Raw genomic sequence first — 16,852 nt, 5'->3', positions numbered from 1 at the left:
TGTCTTTGGTGGTGGGTTGGGCAAATCTGTCTAAGGAGCCTTCATGAATTTCTGCAATGTACCTTACAAATAGGTAGGTTTGACTTTTGATTTTTGTTTTCACGTTTATACTGAGGGAGCTGCTGCAAAGGCTGGCCATGGAAGATTGACCTGAGGACAAACTCCCAACAACACCCCATGAGCACGTGGCTCACTGCTGGAGGTGGCACCAACAGTTCGTAGAGCGCGCGCATGCTCCGATAGGGCGGCAGGTTGCGGAGCGCAGGCGCAGTCAGGCAGGCGGCGGTTGGATGACAGCACTGGGCGCGCAGGCGCGTTGAGCCGAGGTCGCTCAAGATGGCGGGCCCGCTGGCGGTGGCCGGGGACGTGGTGGTGGATGCGTTGCCTTATTTCGATCAGGGTTACGATGCGCCGGGTGTCCGAGAGGCGGTGAGTGCCTGGGTCGGGGGTATACCGGTGATCAGCGAGGAATTGTGGTGGTAGCTCCGATCGACAGCGAAGATGAAGTGTTGTCCTTTGTGGCCCTCAGGGCTGTGTTCTCCACCATCAGCTGTTAATGAGCACCGGATCCTTCCATCACCCCCCCCCCCCCCCCACAACCAAGCCCCCCCCCCACAACCACATCACCCACCCCCGCCAAGTCCCCCCCCCACACCACATCTCCCCCCCCACACCACATTCCCCCCCACACCACATTCCCCCCCACACCACATCCCCCTCACCCACACCACATTCCCCCCCACACCACATCCCCCTCACCCACACCACATCCCCCCCACACCACATCCCCCTCACCCACACCACATTCCCCCCCACACCACATTCCCCCCCACACCACATTCCCCCCCACACCACATCCCCCTCACCCACACCACATCCCCCCCACACCACATCCCCCTCACCCACACCACATTCCCCCCCACACCACATCTCCCCCCCACACCACATTCCCCCCCACACCACATTCCCCCCCACACCACATTCCCCCCCACACCACATCTCCCCCCCACACCACATCTCCCCCCCACACCACATTCCCCCCCACACCACATTCCCCCCCACACCACATTCCCCCCCACACCACATCCCCCTCACCCACACCACATCCCCCCCACACCACATTCCCCCCACACCACATTCCCCCCACACCACATTCCCCCCCACACCACATTCCCCCCCACACCACATTCCCCCCACACCACATTCCCCCCCACACCACATCTCCCCCCCCCGCACACCACATCCCCCTCACCCACACCACATCCCCCCCACACCACATCCCCCTCACCCACACCACATTCCCACCCACACCACATTCCCCCCCACACCACATTCCCCCCCACACCACATCTCCCCTCCCGCACACCACATCCCCCTCACCCACACCACATCCCCCCCACACCACATCCCCCTCACCCACACCACATTCCCACCCACACCACATCTCCCCCCCACACCACATCCCCCTCACCCACACCACATCCCCCCCCACACCACATCTCCCCCCCCACACACCACATCCCCCCCCCACACCACATCTCCCCCCCCACACACCACATCCCCCTCACCCACACCACATCCCCCCCACACCACATCCCCCTCACCCACACCACATTCCCACCCACACCACATCTCCCCCCCACACCACATCCCCCTCACCCACACCACATCCCCCCCAAACCACATCTCCCCCCCCCCACACCACATCTCCCCCCCCACACCACATCTCCCCCCCCCACACCACATCTCCCCCCCCCACACCACATCTCCCCCCCCCACACCACATCTCCCCCCCCCACACCACATCTCCCCCCCCCACACCACATCTCCCCCCCCCACACCACATCTCATCCCCCACACACATCTCCCCGCCCACACCACATCCTCCCCCACACCACATCCTCCCCGCCACATCCTCCCCCACACCACTTCCCCCCCCACACCACTTCCCCCCCCACACACTGCATCCTCCCCATCACATCCTCCCCCCATCACATCCTCCCCCCCACACCACATTCCCCCCCCACACCACATCCCCCCCCACAACTCATCTCCCCCCCACAACTCATCTCCCCCCCACAACTCACCCCCCCCACACCACATCTCCCCCCCCAACACCACATCACCCCTGCCACATCCCCCTCCACACCACATCCCCCTCCACACCACATCCCCCTCCACACCACATCCCCCTCCACACCACATCCCCCTCCACACCACATCCCCCTCCACACCACATCCCCCTCCACACCACATCCCCCTCCACACCACATCCCCCTCCACACCACATCCCCCTCCACACCACATCCCCCTCCACACCACATCCCCCTCCACACCACATCCCCCTCCACACCACATCCCCCTCCACACCACATCCCCCTCCAACACCACATCTCCCCCCTCCAACACCACATCCCACTCCCCACATCACATCTCCCCCCCCACACCACATCCCTTCCCACCACATCCCCCCACCACATCCACCCCCCCGCCATGCCCCCCCCGCCACATCCGCACCCCGCGCCACATCCTCCCATCCACATCTCCCCCACCCCCCTCCACATCACACATCTCTCTCCGCTGCCCCCCCCCCGCACCACGTCCTCTGCCACCTGCCATGTCCCTCCCAAAAAGGAATGACCTATAATCCATTTAATTGAAGCAGATAGATAACTATAAAAAATGTGTTGCTGGAGACAAACCAAGCAACTTGAATAATATAATAGGTAGAAGAAAGAGCTGCATGCTGAGGGTCTAATCAAGATAATGAATAATCCAAAACTGTATAAACTAAGAGACCTTATAACAAGCATGAAACCAAGATCACGGTTGAGGCCATCATCATGGTTAAGGAACTTGGCTATCAATTTCTGCTTGGCAATTCTGCATTGTTGTATACATCAAGGGCTGCTTCCCTGAATGTCCAACGACCACTGAAGTGTACCCTGACTGGAATGCAACATTCTCGTCTGGCAATTGTTGTGCGGTGTCCATTCATCCGTTGCCATATTGTCTGCATGATCTCACCAATATGGGCATTAATCTAGATTCTGGGGCATCCTTGCCTGCAGTGTATGAGGTAGACAACATTGGCTGAATCACATAAATATTTCCCGTGTACATGGTGCTTGGTATTCCCAAGTGTGATGGTAGCATCCATGTCAATGATCCGACATGCCTTGCAGAGGTTGCCGTGGCAGAGTTGAGAGGTGTTGTGGTCAATGACCTCCCAACTGCTATACTCAATGCACTGACCAATAAAGGCAGGCATACCAAATGCTGCTTTCACTATCCTGTCTACCTGGAACTCCACCTTCAAGAAACTATGAACCTGCACTCCTAGGTCTTTATAAGTCCTGCCCTAATTTGCCTTTAGAAAATGCAGGACCTCGCATTTATCTAAATTCTACTCTATTTGCCACTCCTCTGCCCATTGGTCCACCTGATCAAGGTCCCATTGTACTCTAAGGTAACCTTTGCTGTCTTTTGCTATGAATTTATGAATTGACCTTACCTCATTCATGGGTGGCATGGTGGTCCAGTGGTTAGCACTGCTGTCTCACAGCGCCAGGGACTTGGATTCGATTCCAGCCTTGGGCAACTGTCTGTGTGGAGTTTGCACGTTCTCCCCATGCCTGTGTGGGTTTCCTCCGGGTGCTCTGGTTTCCTCTCGCAGTTTAAAGATGTACAAGCTAGATGAATTGGCCATACTAAATTGCTGAAAGTATTCCGTGATGTGCAGGTTAGGTGTAGAAGTCAGGGAAATATAAAGTAATAGGGTAGGGGGATGGGTCTGGGTGGGATACTCTTCAGAGGGTTGGTGTGGACCTGTTCGGCTAAATAGCCTGTTTCCACACTGTAGGGATTTTATTCTATGAAACTGTGTCTCCTGACACCCAGAAAGGTTCACATTCCATGTGTACTGTGGAAGGTTCTGCACATACTTTATAAAGTGCATTGCAAACATGAATGATGTTGACGGTACTAGCAGGGGTGCTATACATGCACATTTTGGGAGTGCCAATAGATATTCTGTTGCACAATACTATTTCTAACTATCTTTACACCGTGGAATAATACTAGAGACATTGTAGAATGTTTTCATGTTCGCTTCCTGAAACAAAATCATCTTCCCAACCACTTTTGCCCATTTGATTAGTCTGGTCTATACCCCACAATTATTATGGTGCTTTTGCTGCAGGTTCCAATAATTCATTGTTTAATTCTTTGTCCTACTTTGTACCCAAGTGACAGCATTGCAGATAAGCAATGGCACAACGATGGACTCTAATTTTGGGGAGTCCTCCTGTGGTGCAGTGGTAGTGTCCATACCATTGGATCAAGAAGCCCAGGTTCGGTCTCATCTGCACCAGAGGTGTGTAATAACATCTCTGAACAGGTTGATTTGAAAAAAATATATATAACTATTGTTAGGGAACCAATAATCTACTGCTACAGATTTTTTTGTGTGTTATGAAGATGTGGGTGTACTATTAGCTTTTACTGTCTTAAACAGTATCAGTGACAGCACCAAGTGTTCAATAAGACACCATGTAACATGTGGGGTAGCTGTTTACCTGGAAACGACAAAACTGATTCGAATTAGGCCAATCAGTTTAAATTATACCCTGAAAAATACAAAATTCCAATCAAGTTTGAATTGAGTACATTGACAATCTTAAAAGCCAATGACAGAATCCAATGCTTTAGGGTATAAGACCGGGGACAATTTAACAGTTAGGGAGGAGAACTGCCACCAGCTGTAGACAGTCAGAGCTGTCTGTGAGGTACCTGTCTAGAAAAGGAATTTGCACAGAGAAAAACCTCAACGCTGACCTGGTGAGCCAGTCTACCAAAGAAAATAAATAGAAGATTTGACAGCTGGCTGGTTTTAAAATTTGGATTTTTCTGTAACTCTTAATTGAGAGTTTTTTCAGAATAGTATTATTGAAAGGAAGGTAAAAGATATGTTAGAGAAAGAAGCTGTAAATAGTTATGAGTTTATTATTCTCAGTTATATTTTAAGAAATAAAGTTGTTAATTTTTACTTCACATAGTTCTTGGCCATTCGAATTTTTGCAGATTACTGCACAGGATAAATCTTTTCTGTGTTGCTGGTTTTAAATTAAGCAGGAGGATTTACCTAACATCTGACATTTACTATTCTCAATCTCTACACATACTGATTCTGCTTCCTGATTTTCGAGCTATGCTACTTTCTCACTACTAGCCTTATGTCATCTAATAAATAGTTGTCTCTTGCTTTGGAGTGTTAAGAGTTTTGTCTTTCGTTTATGTAAATTGAATTTCTTTGTCACAAGTAAATCATTTGTTGTGCTATCTTTTAGCTTTCATATTTCTAGCTTTTTGGCATTTTTCAGCAGATGATATCACTGGCCTTGGCATTGCCTTGACTATTAAATTTAACTTCATCTCTTTTAAAATCTGTCTCCTAAAAGCTTTGTTTTTCTTCCTCTTTATTTATCAATTGTTTTCAGTTCGCTAACTTTATTACTTTCGAAAACATCCAAGACTTGAATGCTGTTCTTGTTTACATAGTGATCCTTATTCAATAAACAAAGCTTGGCAAGCAGTGATATCTTTACTTCTACTTGCCAACATTCCAATGCTAATATTGTATTTCTGTTTTTTCCACCTTCTGTTGGTCATCGTTGATCTGTTTATGTCAAGTGTAGCACTTTAACTTCAAGTGCTCTGCCTGCACATGCTTCCTTCTCCCTGCAGCCTTGCTATGCAGAAATTGTGTCGTTCCTTTTGATCTTCAACTCCAATTTGTCTTTTGCTGTATTGAAAACTGGAATCTATTCAGTGTCATGGTCTGTCCTTTCTCCAAAACCCAGACTTTGCATAAACTGATCAAAACATCTTAATTTTCTTTGTCTTTTTATCAGGAAGCAGGTCATTCTGTAACATGCATTTCGTCAAAGCGAATTTGCTGTAATGTACTTGACGAATTGGTGACGCTGTTTTTACAGCGCAAACTTTTAAAACGTGTTGGCCCAAAGCGTGATTTTCTATAATGTGTTGCACAAGAATGCAACCGTCGACTTCTAGAAGAACTGACTGTACAAAACTGTTTTTTAGGTTTGTATGATGTGGAATTGGTATCTTGTTGGGACTTGTGCTGGAGTTTGTTTTCCACTTGTATAACCAACACATCTGTATAAAACAATATCAAAGTTCAGTACCAATAGCAATCAGATGGCATGAAAAGCAAAGACTCAGGAAAATGCTCAAAGCTGTAAGTAGGTTAATGGAAAATTTAGTCAGCAAGAAACAGTAGCTTAAGGAAAAAGTATGACCAAACCTCAAAGCCTACAAAATTGATATGAAGCCAGCTAATAAGGACGTTAAGTGCAAATAGGACTAAGTTTTCCGCGCTGCAAGGATGAAATCAGTAAGTTTGCTGTTTAAACACCTGTGGATGACACGGTTTTGATGGTAATAGCTATAGCAGTGTTCTCAACATTCACAATTTCTTTAACTTGTCAGTTTTTGCAACATTGTTTTCATGTATAAAGTGCTCAGATTAAAAAAGCAAGATGGTGGACGCTAAATCATTAAAACCTCAATAAAATTGTAAGTGATGCCATTTAAGTGTAGCTTCACCTATGCATGTAAAAAAAAATGCTTTAGTTGATCCATTCCTCATCTCTCTCATATATTAACGCTTTGCAGTGAAGGGATCTCTTTCTGATTTCATTGTGGCTAGTTCTTTTTAAGATGAATTCAATCTAACTCCAATGCATTCAGGTCTGTTATAAGAAATGAGCTGAAAATGTGTTGTTTGAAAATTGCAGCAGGTCAGGCAGCATCCAAGGAGCAGGAGAATCGACGTTTCGGGCATGAGCCCTTCTTCAGGAATGAGGAGGGTGTGCCAAGCAGGCTAAGATAAAATGTAGGGAGGAGGGACTTGGGGGAGGGGCGTGGGAAATGCGATAGGTTGAAGGAGGTTAAGATGAGGGTGATAGGACGGGGCGGGGGCAGAAAGATCAGGAAGAGGATTGCAGGTTAGGAGGGTGGTGCTGAGTTTGAGGGTTGGGACTGAGACAAGGTGGGGGGAGGGGAAATGAGGAAACTGGAGAAATCTGAGTTCATCCCTTGTGGTTGGAGGGTTCCTAGGCAGAAGATGAGGTGCCCCTCCTCCAGGTGTCGTGTTGCTATGGTCCGGCAATGGAGGAGTCCAAGGACCTGCATGTCCGTGGGGGAGTTGAAGTGTTGAGCCACGGGATGGTTGGGTTGGTTGGTCCATGTGTCCCAGAGGTGTTCTCTGAAACGTTCCAAAGTAGGCAGCCTGTCCCCCCAATATAGAGGAGGTCACAGATTTCTCCAGTTTCCTCATTTCCCCCCCCCCCCCCCCCCCCCCACCTTGTCTCAGTCCCAATCCTCGAACTCAGCATCACCTTCCTAACCTGCAATCCTCTTCCTGACCTCTCTGTCCCCACCCCCACTCCGGCCTATCACCTTCACCTTATCACCCTCACCTTAACCTCCTTCAACCTATCGCATTTCCAACGCTCCTCCTCCCTGCCTTTTTTCTTAGCCTGCCTGGCACACCCTCCTCATTCTTGAAGAAGGACTCATGCCCGAAACGTCGATTCTCCTGTTCCTTGGATGCTGCCTGACATGCTGCGTTTTTCCAGCAACACATTTTCAGCTCTGATCTCAAGCATCTGCAATCCTCACTTTCTTCTATTATAAGAAACGGAATGCATTATCAACTACAAAGGAAACAATGTAAAATTCCAAGGATAAAAAATTCCAATATAGAATAGTTAAGCACAATTTATTTAACTTGCAAATGTAATATACTCAAGAATCCTAAATGTACTGTTTGATTAAAACTAATTGCACTAAACATTCTACATAATCTAAACCCAAATTGAACCGCATTTCTCTTTAGTTTTCAACTTTCTAGACTTTGAGTTTGGTACGAGTGACAGAGATTTATGCTCTACAAAAGTTTGGTATGTTCTTTGCATCTAGCACTGGGTAGATTTTGTGACTTCCATTCTGATATGCTTTAAAGCATTTGTGCAAGGATGGGTGGAGGGCCATATAATATTTATGTTCTCACATTAATTCCATGTTTTTCAGGCAGCTGCGCTGGTAGAGGAAGAGACTAGACGTTATCGACCTACAAAAAACTATCTGAGCTATTTGCCTACACCTGACTATTCAGCATTTGAAGTGAGTCTTTATTGCACGTATTCACTTGATATTTGAGCTTTGTGATACCAACATTGCATTTTCTAATAAGGTAAAAAGCTGTCAGAGAATGTTGTGCAGATGTTAATGTACACAAAAATAAGAGTGCAAGAATGTGAACTGCAAGCTGTTGGCAATGTTTGGTATTTTATCCAAGTGGCCATTTATTGTTTGTGAATGCTGCATACTCTATTCAAAATGAGGAATGCACATTCTCTGGTCAGTCCTGCTGTACAAACACATTTGTTCAAGTGTTAACCTGCTTAAGTCAGAACTGACCTGAGACCTTTTTTTGGGCAGTATGAATGTGTGCAGTGCATTTACCAATTGACCCATTTTAAGATTCCTTCCTCCATCATCTAGGGAGGCGATGAAGTAAAACATAATTGCAAGCACAGCAGTTTAAAATATAGTCTTATAATCTCAATTGTTGCCTGGGGTGAAGTTAGGCTATTATAGGGGTTGCAATATTGTTCTAACCTGGAGATGTGGGAGTCAATTCTAGTAACTACGTGGGTGAAAATGTCTAATGGTGAGATTAAAGTCCATGCAATCTATAATACATGTTTCCATCTTTGTTTGAATTCATTTATCCTTTGAAGGTATGAGCAAAAGGAAATGAAACAGTTAAGATGTTTATGGTCAGTTTTTCCTTTTGTATTTTTCCCAAATGAAAGGACATACACAGTGGCCCAGGAGTGGGCTGGTGGATTTGTCCTAAGTGTCATTGATTATCATCGAAGCCACAGTTTTGATTTTCCTTCTGCGTTGGAGGTCTCTGAGGAGGACATGCCTTTTTCCAAACTACATGGAGTTGGCACGATGTCAGTGCATCACATGGGGAGAAGGAGCGAATCACCCACTGTTGCTTAGCCTTTTCTCTGGAGCCTTTTCTCAAAACAAGTTGCTCACTCCAATACCTTCCTAACAGTGCAGGTCTCCCAGTTAGATATGTCATGCAGGGCCTGGAAGGGCTGGTAAGTATTCAGCTGCTCCAACCTGTTTGTCTCAACAACTGACCACGGACTCTAGGAACTTCAAAACCTGCACCTTCAAAGAAGAAAGACTGCACTGATGTGGAATTTCTATTCCCAAAAGGGACTTTCTGATTGAAATATAAGAAGTTGAAGTACAATCGGTAGCAGTCTACGGCAAAATAAGTCATCCTTGAGCAGGAGTGCCACAGGGAACTGTTTAGTTTTGACTGTAACAAAACTCACTAAAATGCAAATAATAGATTGCACCAAAGCAGTTACACAAGTATTTGAAAAGATCAGCTCATTGCAACATTATCATTTCCCTCCATCTTCCATCAACTAATGTACGTGAACTGAAAGGGAGCAAGATCAGGCTTTAAACAAACAAATAATAATGCTAATCTAGACACAAATTTCTGATAAGTTCTTCTCCTTTTAATATCACAACTATCTTTTTTATTTGCCGTAATATTAACCTCGTTCCAGAACTTGTCTAGCTCCCTTTTGAATATTTGCCACAAGTTCATTGCTTGAGCTGGCAACTGCTTCCAAATGTTAATGGCCTTGTATGAAATGAAAACCACCTGTCATCTAATCTCGTCTGTGCTTGCATAATTCACACACACATTCCCTTATTCTCCTTAACTAATTTCTCCACATGAAGATGGTCGCGATGCCTCCTGTTGGAGAGGGCGAGGCACATCTAACGGTTTCCTTTGGAAATGTACTTTGATCATGTCCATGCTGTTGAGTAAATTCTGCAGAATCTGTAGTTTGGTCCAGGCAGCCAGGCAACAAATTGGATGTTGCAATTGTTTTTATTGAAAGAATAGTATTTATTCATAAACATACTGCAAATATGTACAAAGTTCCAAAAACAGTTGTGTACAGTCTTTACAAAGGAAAAAAAAAACAACTACACATTAAACTTTGACAATTTTCAGAGCTACCTGTATGTTGTAAAAACAGGCATTTTCTTCTCATGCAGGAAACCATTTAGATTCATTTTGAGGCATTTAGGAGTCTGACAACTGAACAGACCCTCATTATATTTTGGAAGATTTTAGATGGTGGCCTTTCCTTACTACTTTGGTGGCAGTTGCCCTGCGTCCCTCAGCCATTAGTCTTGGACCTTTGAATGTGCCAGTCTGCAACACTTGGTCAGGTTCACCTATTTATGCTGGAAGACCAACAAGTTTCGGGCAGACCAAAGAGTATCATTCACTGAATTGATGGTCCTCCTGGTACAGTAATTGTTTATCTTGGTATGTGTCCTGGAAACGAACTATCGAGCACAGACTCCTGCATTATGGAGCTGCTTGGGCTGAACCTGAACAAGAACTATTGCTTCTTTCTCCAGCCTTCCTTTGCAAAGGTATGTTCTAGAAAGAGATGTTTGACTGGCTCTTCTCCAGTACAGCGCTTTGAGGGCAGCTCATGATGGTGCATGGATTCCCTGAAGGATATGATGACAGATCTCACCATCTGCCATACTACCCCTTGATTCTCATTGGCAAGGTTTGGTGTTGAGGCATTTGGCCAAATGGCTTTGACAGTCTCCTCAGGGAACCACCTAAAGGGATCAAGCCTCCCTTTCCTCGCATGGGCTCCAGCACATTACGTGCTGACCACTGCCTGATGGATGTGCTCAAAGGTGTTTTCCTTTGTAAGTTTTTCTACAAGGGTCAGATGATACAGAATAGTCTAAGTGTTCAGAGCATCCCATAGTAACGAGGCCAAATCCATTCCGTGCAACACTAGGGACAGGTAGAACCTCAGTACATTGTGATACTTGTTGTCTGGGTGCCAAGGGTGTACACACAGCTTGTTGCAGCTACACAGTGGCTATCAAGATGAAGGCGGCATTGGGTACCTTAAACTCACACACCCACCCATCCATCCAGAGTTTTGTACATTGTATCCCTGCGGACTCAGTCCATCTTTGAACTCCAGATTAAGTGGAAGATGGCTTGGGTGACTGCAAAGGCATAGGCTTGGGCAATAGAACAAACCTGAACCACGTGTGCCAATACTGTCAAGTACCTCCCACCAGATTACCAGATTTTTACCCTGCAGTGGAGAGGGAGCAGTATTCCCGTAAGCCCAATGTCTGCCTCATTGTCATGATACGCTTTTGTGCACACCCTGGTCCATCTGAACCATATTCCCAGCATCTTCAAGTAATCTGCCACAGTGAAGTAAGGGATAAAGATTCAGTTGGCCCAGTTCCCAAAGTTGTGTTGTAATCCCAGCTGGTGGTAGTGCTAGAAAGCCAGAATCCAGAGGGAAATCTGACTTGATAGATTGCAGTGTTCACTTTTGAGATTTGATTACTATGGTAGTCAGTAACAGAAGGCCTCTAATGTTTAATTTGTCTTTCAATTAAGAAGTGATTGTTCAGAAGGGGAAAATAGAGACTAAGTTTGTGGGGAGCGCAAGAGCTGACTGTATAAGTTTTTGTCGGTATGAAAAATGGAAAAGATGGTGAAAGCTAATGCAGGTTCCTTAAAGTCAGAAACTGAAGAATTTATCATAAAGAACAAAGAAATGGCTGATGAGCTCAATTCATACTTGACTTCTGTCTCCTTATAGGAGGACATAAATAATGTACCAGAAATTATGATAGTGAAGTTGGTATAGTGAGAGAAAGAAACTGAAGCACATCTGTATTAGTTGAAAAATGTTTTTGGAGAAATTGATGGGGCTGAGGGCTGATAAATCCCCAGAGCCTGATTATTCATATTCCAGAGTACATAAGGAAGTGGCCTTCAAAATAGTGGATGCGTAGGAGGATATCTTCCAAGATTCTTTAGACTCTGGAACAGTTCCTAAAGATTGGAGGGTAGCAAATGTAACACCACTATTTTAAAAAGGGAAGTAGAGAGAAAACACAAAATTATAGGCAAGTGGGCCTGACATCTCTATGACTCTATGGAGAAGATGCTAGAGATGATTATCAAGAACAATTAGAGAGCAGTGGGAGTATCAGCACAGCATGGAGGTACAAAAGGGAAATCGTGCTTGACAAATCGATTGAAATTCTTCGAGATGTAACTAGAAGAAGTGATCAGGGAGCCAGTGGTTGTCTGCAACTCCAAATAAATCTCATAGTCCCACACAAGTGATTAATATGTGAAATAAAATGTATGAGTTTTGAGGTAACACATTGAAATGGATAGAAAATTGGTTGGCTGACAGGAAACAGAGTGTGCATAACGGGGTTTTTTTCTGAATAGCAAGCAGTGATGAGTGGGGTAGCTTGGAGAATCAGTACTTAGACAGCTATCCACAATGTATGTTTCTGATTTTAGATGGGGGAATCTAAATATAATCTCAAAATTTTCAGATGAAGCCAACTCTTCTAGAGTTCTTTGTGTCAAGGATGATACAGAGATGTTGCAGTGTGATTTGGACAGATTGAGTGAGTGAGCAAATGCATCGTAAATGATGCAGTACAATGTGGAGAGATGTGAGATTGTCCACTTTGATAGCAAAAGTAGGAAGGCAGATTATTGTTTCAGTGGCTGTGAATTGAGAGAGGGGAATACTCAGTGTGACCAGGATATCCTCCTGCACCAGTTGGTGAAAGTAAACGTGCAGATGCAGCAGGCAGTAATGAAGGTAAACTGTATTTTGGCCTTGATAGCGAGAAGGTTAAAGTATACGAACAAGAATGTCTTGTTGAAAGTGTACAAGGCATTCACGAGGTCATACCTGAATGTTGTGTACAGTTTTGATCTCCTTATCTGAGAAAGACTGTTTTATTGTAGAGGCAGTCCAGCAAAGGTTTACTACATTGATTCCTAGGATGGTAGGACTAACATATGAGGAGAGATTGAATCTGTTAAGATTGTATTCACTGAATTTCAGAACAATGGGAGTGGGGGTGTATTTGAGTCTCTTGGAAACCAATAAAATTCTAACAGAACAGCCATTTATATGTAGAAAGGATGTTCCTGAAGGTGGGCGAGTCCAGAACTAGGGGTCATAATTTAAAAATAAGGGGTAAATCTTTCAAGACGGATGTGAAATTCTAGAAACTAGTGAACTTGTGGCAGTCACTACCACAGAAAGTGGCTTAAGTCAAAACATTGTGTTTTCAAGTAGGAGTTTTCAATGATCAGCCATGAGGTGGAAAAGTCGACGTTTTGCCCTTCCTCGGGACTCAGGGTGGGTGTAGGGAGAGCTGCAGATAAACAGGGTGGTGAAGTGGGAATAGGTTAAAACAGGCAGAGGGTACAATCTGGTTGGTCAATGGGTGGAATGAATCTGGTAGGTGGCTGGGAAGAGTGGAAAGGAGAGGGAGGGGCTGGGAAGAGAGTTGGGGGATGGCGATGGAGGTTATTTGAAATTGGAGAATTCCCTTCCTATTTGTTTAAGGTGAGAAGGGAAAGATGAAAAATGGACCTAAGGGGCAACGTTTTTCATGCAGAGGTCAGTGAGTGTATGGGATGAGCTGCCAGAGGAAGTGGTAGGGACTAGTACAATTACAACATATTAGAAGGCATCTGGATGGGCATATGAATCGTGGGAAGGGTTTAGAGAGACCTGGGCCAAGTGCTGGCAAATAGGACTAGATTATATTAGGATATCTGATTGGAATGGATGAGTTGGACTGAAGGGTCTATTCCTGTACTGTACATCTCTGTGACTCTATCTTATAGTATGAACTGAACGCCTGGTTTTATGGACTGTGACCTGTCTTTCTTTCCCTGATCTTAAAGATTGCCTTTATTGTGAGCACATCCACCAGGTGGAGCAATAAGCATGCACTGGCAGGAACACAGTGCTACGGTGAAACGTGACTGTCCAGCAATGGGGTGGCAGCAGCAATTGTCTGTCACAAAAATGGCAGTACCAATATAATCACATAGCACGATCCTGACAACACAGGAATGGGCCCTTTGGCCCACGATATTCTGCCGAACATGACACCAAATTAAACTAATCTCTTCTGAATGCCCATGGTCCATATCTCTCCACTTCTTGCAAATCCATATGTTTATCTAGAAGTGCCTTAAATGCCTCTAATGTATCTGCCTCCATCACTCCCCTGGCAATGTGTTCCACACTCTTACCACTCTGAGTAAAAAGAACATATTTCATACCTCTTTTGAACTTGCCCCGCTCACCTTAAATGCACACCCCCTGTGATTACCTGCTGAATGGCCAATTTCTTTCCCATGCTAGATTGTCTGAACACGAGGAACCAGGCTGGAGTATGAGGTGAAACAGCCAGAGCATTGATTGTCACTTTTAAAAGCCAGTTATCATGAAAGAAAGGTGAGGCAGCCTATGTACAATGATGCTGGCAGTGGCATCATTGGGTACAGTGATGTCACCTATGAAAAATATTCCTCAGGCCTGTTATGACCAGTAAGCATTACCAGCCAAGTCTGCATTTGCCAGCTGCTAATCTGGCATTTGGATTAGTTACTCCACGTCATGAGAATTCAACTTAAAAAAATTTCATCAACTATTTAACCATGTAGTTTGTCTTGTCTTAAGTCACATGATTTCTTTGAAATGCTATGACTCACTGCTTAAAAAAAGCTATCTTCTGACCCTTGAAAAGTCACCTTCCCAGAACTGAAGAGCAAAAAGCCATCACCTACTTTAGAACCCATGTTTCGTATACTTTCATCATAGCAGATATTACAGTATGGCTGAGGATGTTACAATGACAATGGGAAGGTGATCCACATTCATTTAGTTTAAAGATCCACTGAAATCTGAGATCCACCAGTTCTGACTGTTGTTGTCCTTGACTGGTAAAACAAAAGGCCTGGACTCTAATTAGAGGGTTAACTACTGATTTGAACCTCTGATGTTTTCCTCACGAAATGTTTTCTATTGAAAAGTGCTTTGATTTGTTTCGTAGCCTGAAGCATATTGGATCCTGAGACTGCTTGCCTTTCAGCTTGCCTGGATGTAGAAAGTGAGGACTGGAGGTGCTGGAGATCAGAGTCGAGAGTGTGGTACTGGAAAAGCACAGCAGATCAGGCAGCATCTGATGAGCAGGAGAACTGCAGATGCTAGAGATCAGATCAATTCCTGATGAAGGGCTTATGCTCAAAGTCGATTCTCCAACTCCTCGGATGCTGCCTGACCTGTACTTTTCCAGCAGCATAACCTCGACTCAGCTTGCCTGGAGCCTGACTCTGCTGCTTGTTTGAAACTTACAGGTCATGAGGCCCCAAGTTGTTGTGGGTACTAATAGTTAGAAGTTTCAGAGCCCAGCAGAACACAGCAATTTAAGGCCTAAGGCTTGACAATGGAAGGTGCTCTGGCTCACTGGTGTAACAATGCAAGAACAATCTTCAATATCTCCTGTAAAGGTGCATAGATACAGAAAGACTGAAAACTCCTTACAAGCAATCACTCCTATCTTAGAGATCAAGTAATCTGTATGTGATCTTGATATGTAAGTAGTGTTGACTAGGGCACAATAGGTAACACGCTGCTCCTCTTCACACAAAGGCCATGGAATCATTTATATTCACCTGACAGGCTGGTAGGCTCCAATTTACTGTGATATCTGAAAGGTAGCACCTCCAATGGTGCAGCATTCCTTCATTTCTGTCCTGGAATGTGAGTTTTAATTTTTTTGTGGCCCGGTTTCTGAAGTATGGCAGCAGAATTTGTATCTTTTTCCCCCTCGTCCAACATTAAAGTAGGGCCTAGAATGTATTCTCTTGTTGTGCCACCAGGTACAGGAGCAGTTTTTCACCTAAATCGGATTTTCTTTCTTTTAAATGGTGATAGAACAGTTAGGATCTTCTTCTTCTTCTTCTTCTGTAAATGGCAGGGCAATTCTACTCTCAAAATAACAAATGTAAGATCCATGAGAAATATGGTGGGCCAAACATCACCAGACATAAGCACACTGGTGTTGACGTCTTCAAAGAATGATCATTAGCAACAGAGTATAGCCATTTTATTAATGTGCAGATTTTCTTTCTCCCCCTCCCCCAAAGACTTTAAGAAGTACATTTATTTAACTTAACATGTATATCATAAGATGACTGCAGATGGTCCTGCAGTAATACTGTGCTTAACTATCACAGTGCAGTATGGTGTGATCTGATGAATTGAAACAATACTGTCCCTTAATACCAATATTGAAGCACACATCATTGCAATAGAACTTGCCACCTGTTGTTTTCATTGCTCAAGTGAAAATGCAGTTCCAGCTGAGGAGGATAACTTTTTCCTTGAGGGTTTGTTCCAGTCGTAGAGAATTGAGGCCACAATTAAATAGTTTGCTGCTGAAGACTGAGATGCACTGAATAACCAGAGTGGTCTGCCTAACTGTGCTGCCAAAAAACTATGGTCTAAGCACCAGCAGACATGCTCAGCTAGTTGGAGGTGAGAATTCATAGTGAGGTGGATGGCAGAGTTACTGGTTGTTGAAGAGTTTTTTTATATATAGGTTAAGAAGTTGGTTTCTGGTGATTAATCTTTTGATGATTGGGCAATTTGAGCTAGTCAACACACTATATAAAAGTTGTTAACGTTTGAGACATTTGACTGATCCATTTACTTTCCATGTTGAAGATGCACGAGGATGTTATTCTCCCATTCATGCAGATGTAGAAAATATAATTCTACACACAATGTTGAACTTTTTGCTTTTGAAGACACTT

At 44.7% G+C, this 16,852-nt stretch overlaps 1 protein-coding gene across 1 annotated transcript in view; it reads left to right on the top strand.

Moving 5' to 3' along the window:
• Positions 1–293: 293 nt before the first annotated feature.
• Positions 294–16,852, top strand: part of bcas2 (BCAS2 pre-mRNA processing factor) — a 42,704-nt gene continuing 26,145 nt past the window's right edge. Inside the window, exons 1-2 of the mRNA XM_060845190.1 lie at positions 294–429; positions 8,119–8,211. Coding sequence (XP_060701173.1) covers positions 337–429; positions 8,119–8,211 — 186 coding nt within the window. The 5' untranslated portion in view covers positions 294–336. The remainder of the gene's footprint in view (positions 430–8,118; positions 8,212–16,852) is intronic.

This window comes from Hemiscyllium ocellatum, chromosome 26, assembly GCF_020745735.1.
Source record: "Hemiscyllium ocellatum isolate sHemOce1 chromosome 26, sHemOce1.pat.X.cur, whole genome shotgun sequence".
In the NCBI taxonomy this organism is placed as follows: Eukaryota; Metazoa; Chordata; class Chondrichthyes; order Orectolobiformes; family Hemiscylliidae; genus Hemiscyllium; species Hemiscyllium ocellatum.
Note: the sequence above shows the minus strand (reverse complement) of the source record. Positions and strands in the feature narration are given on the sequence as shown.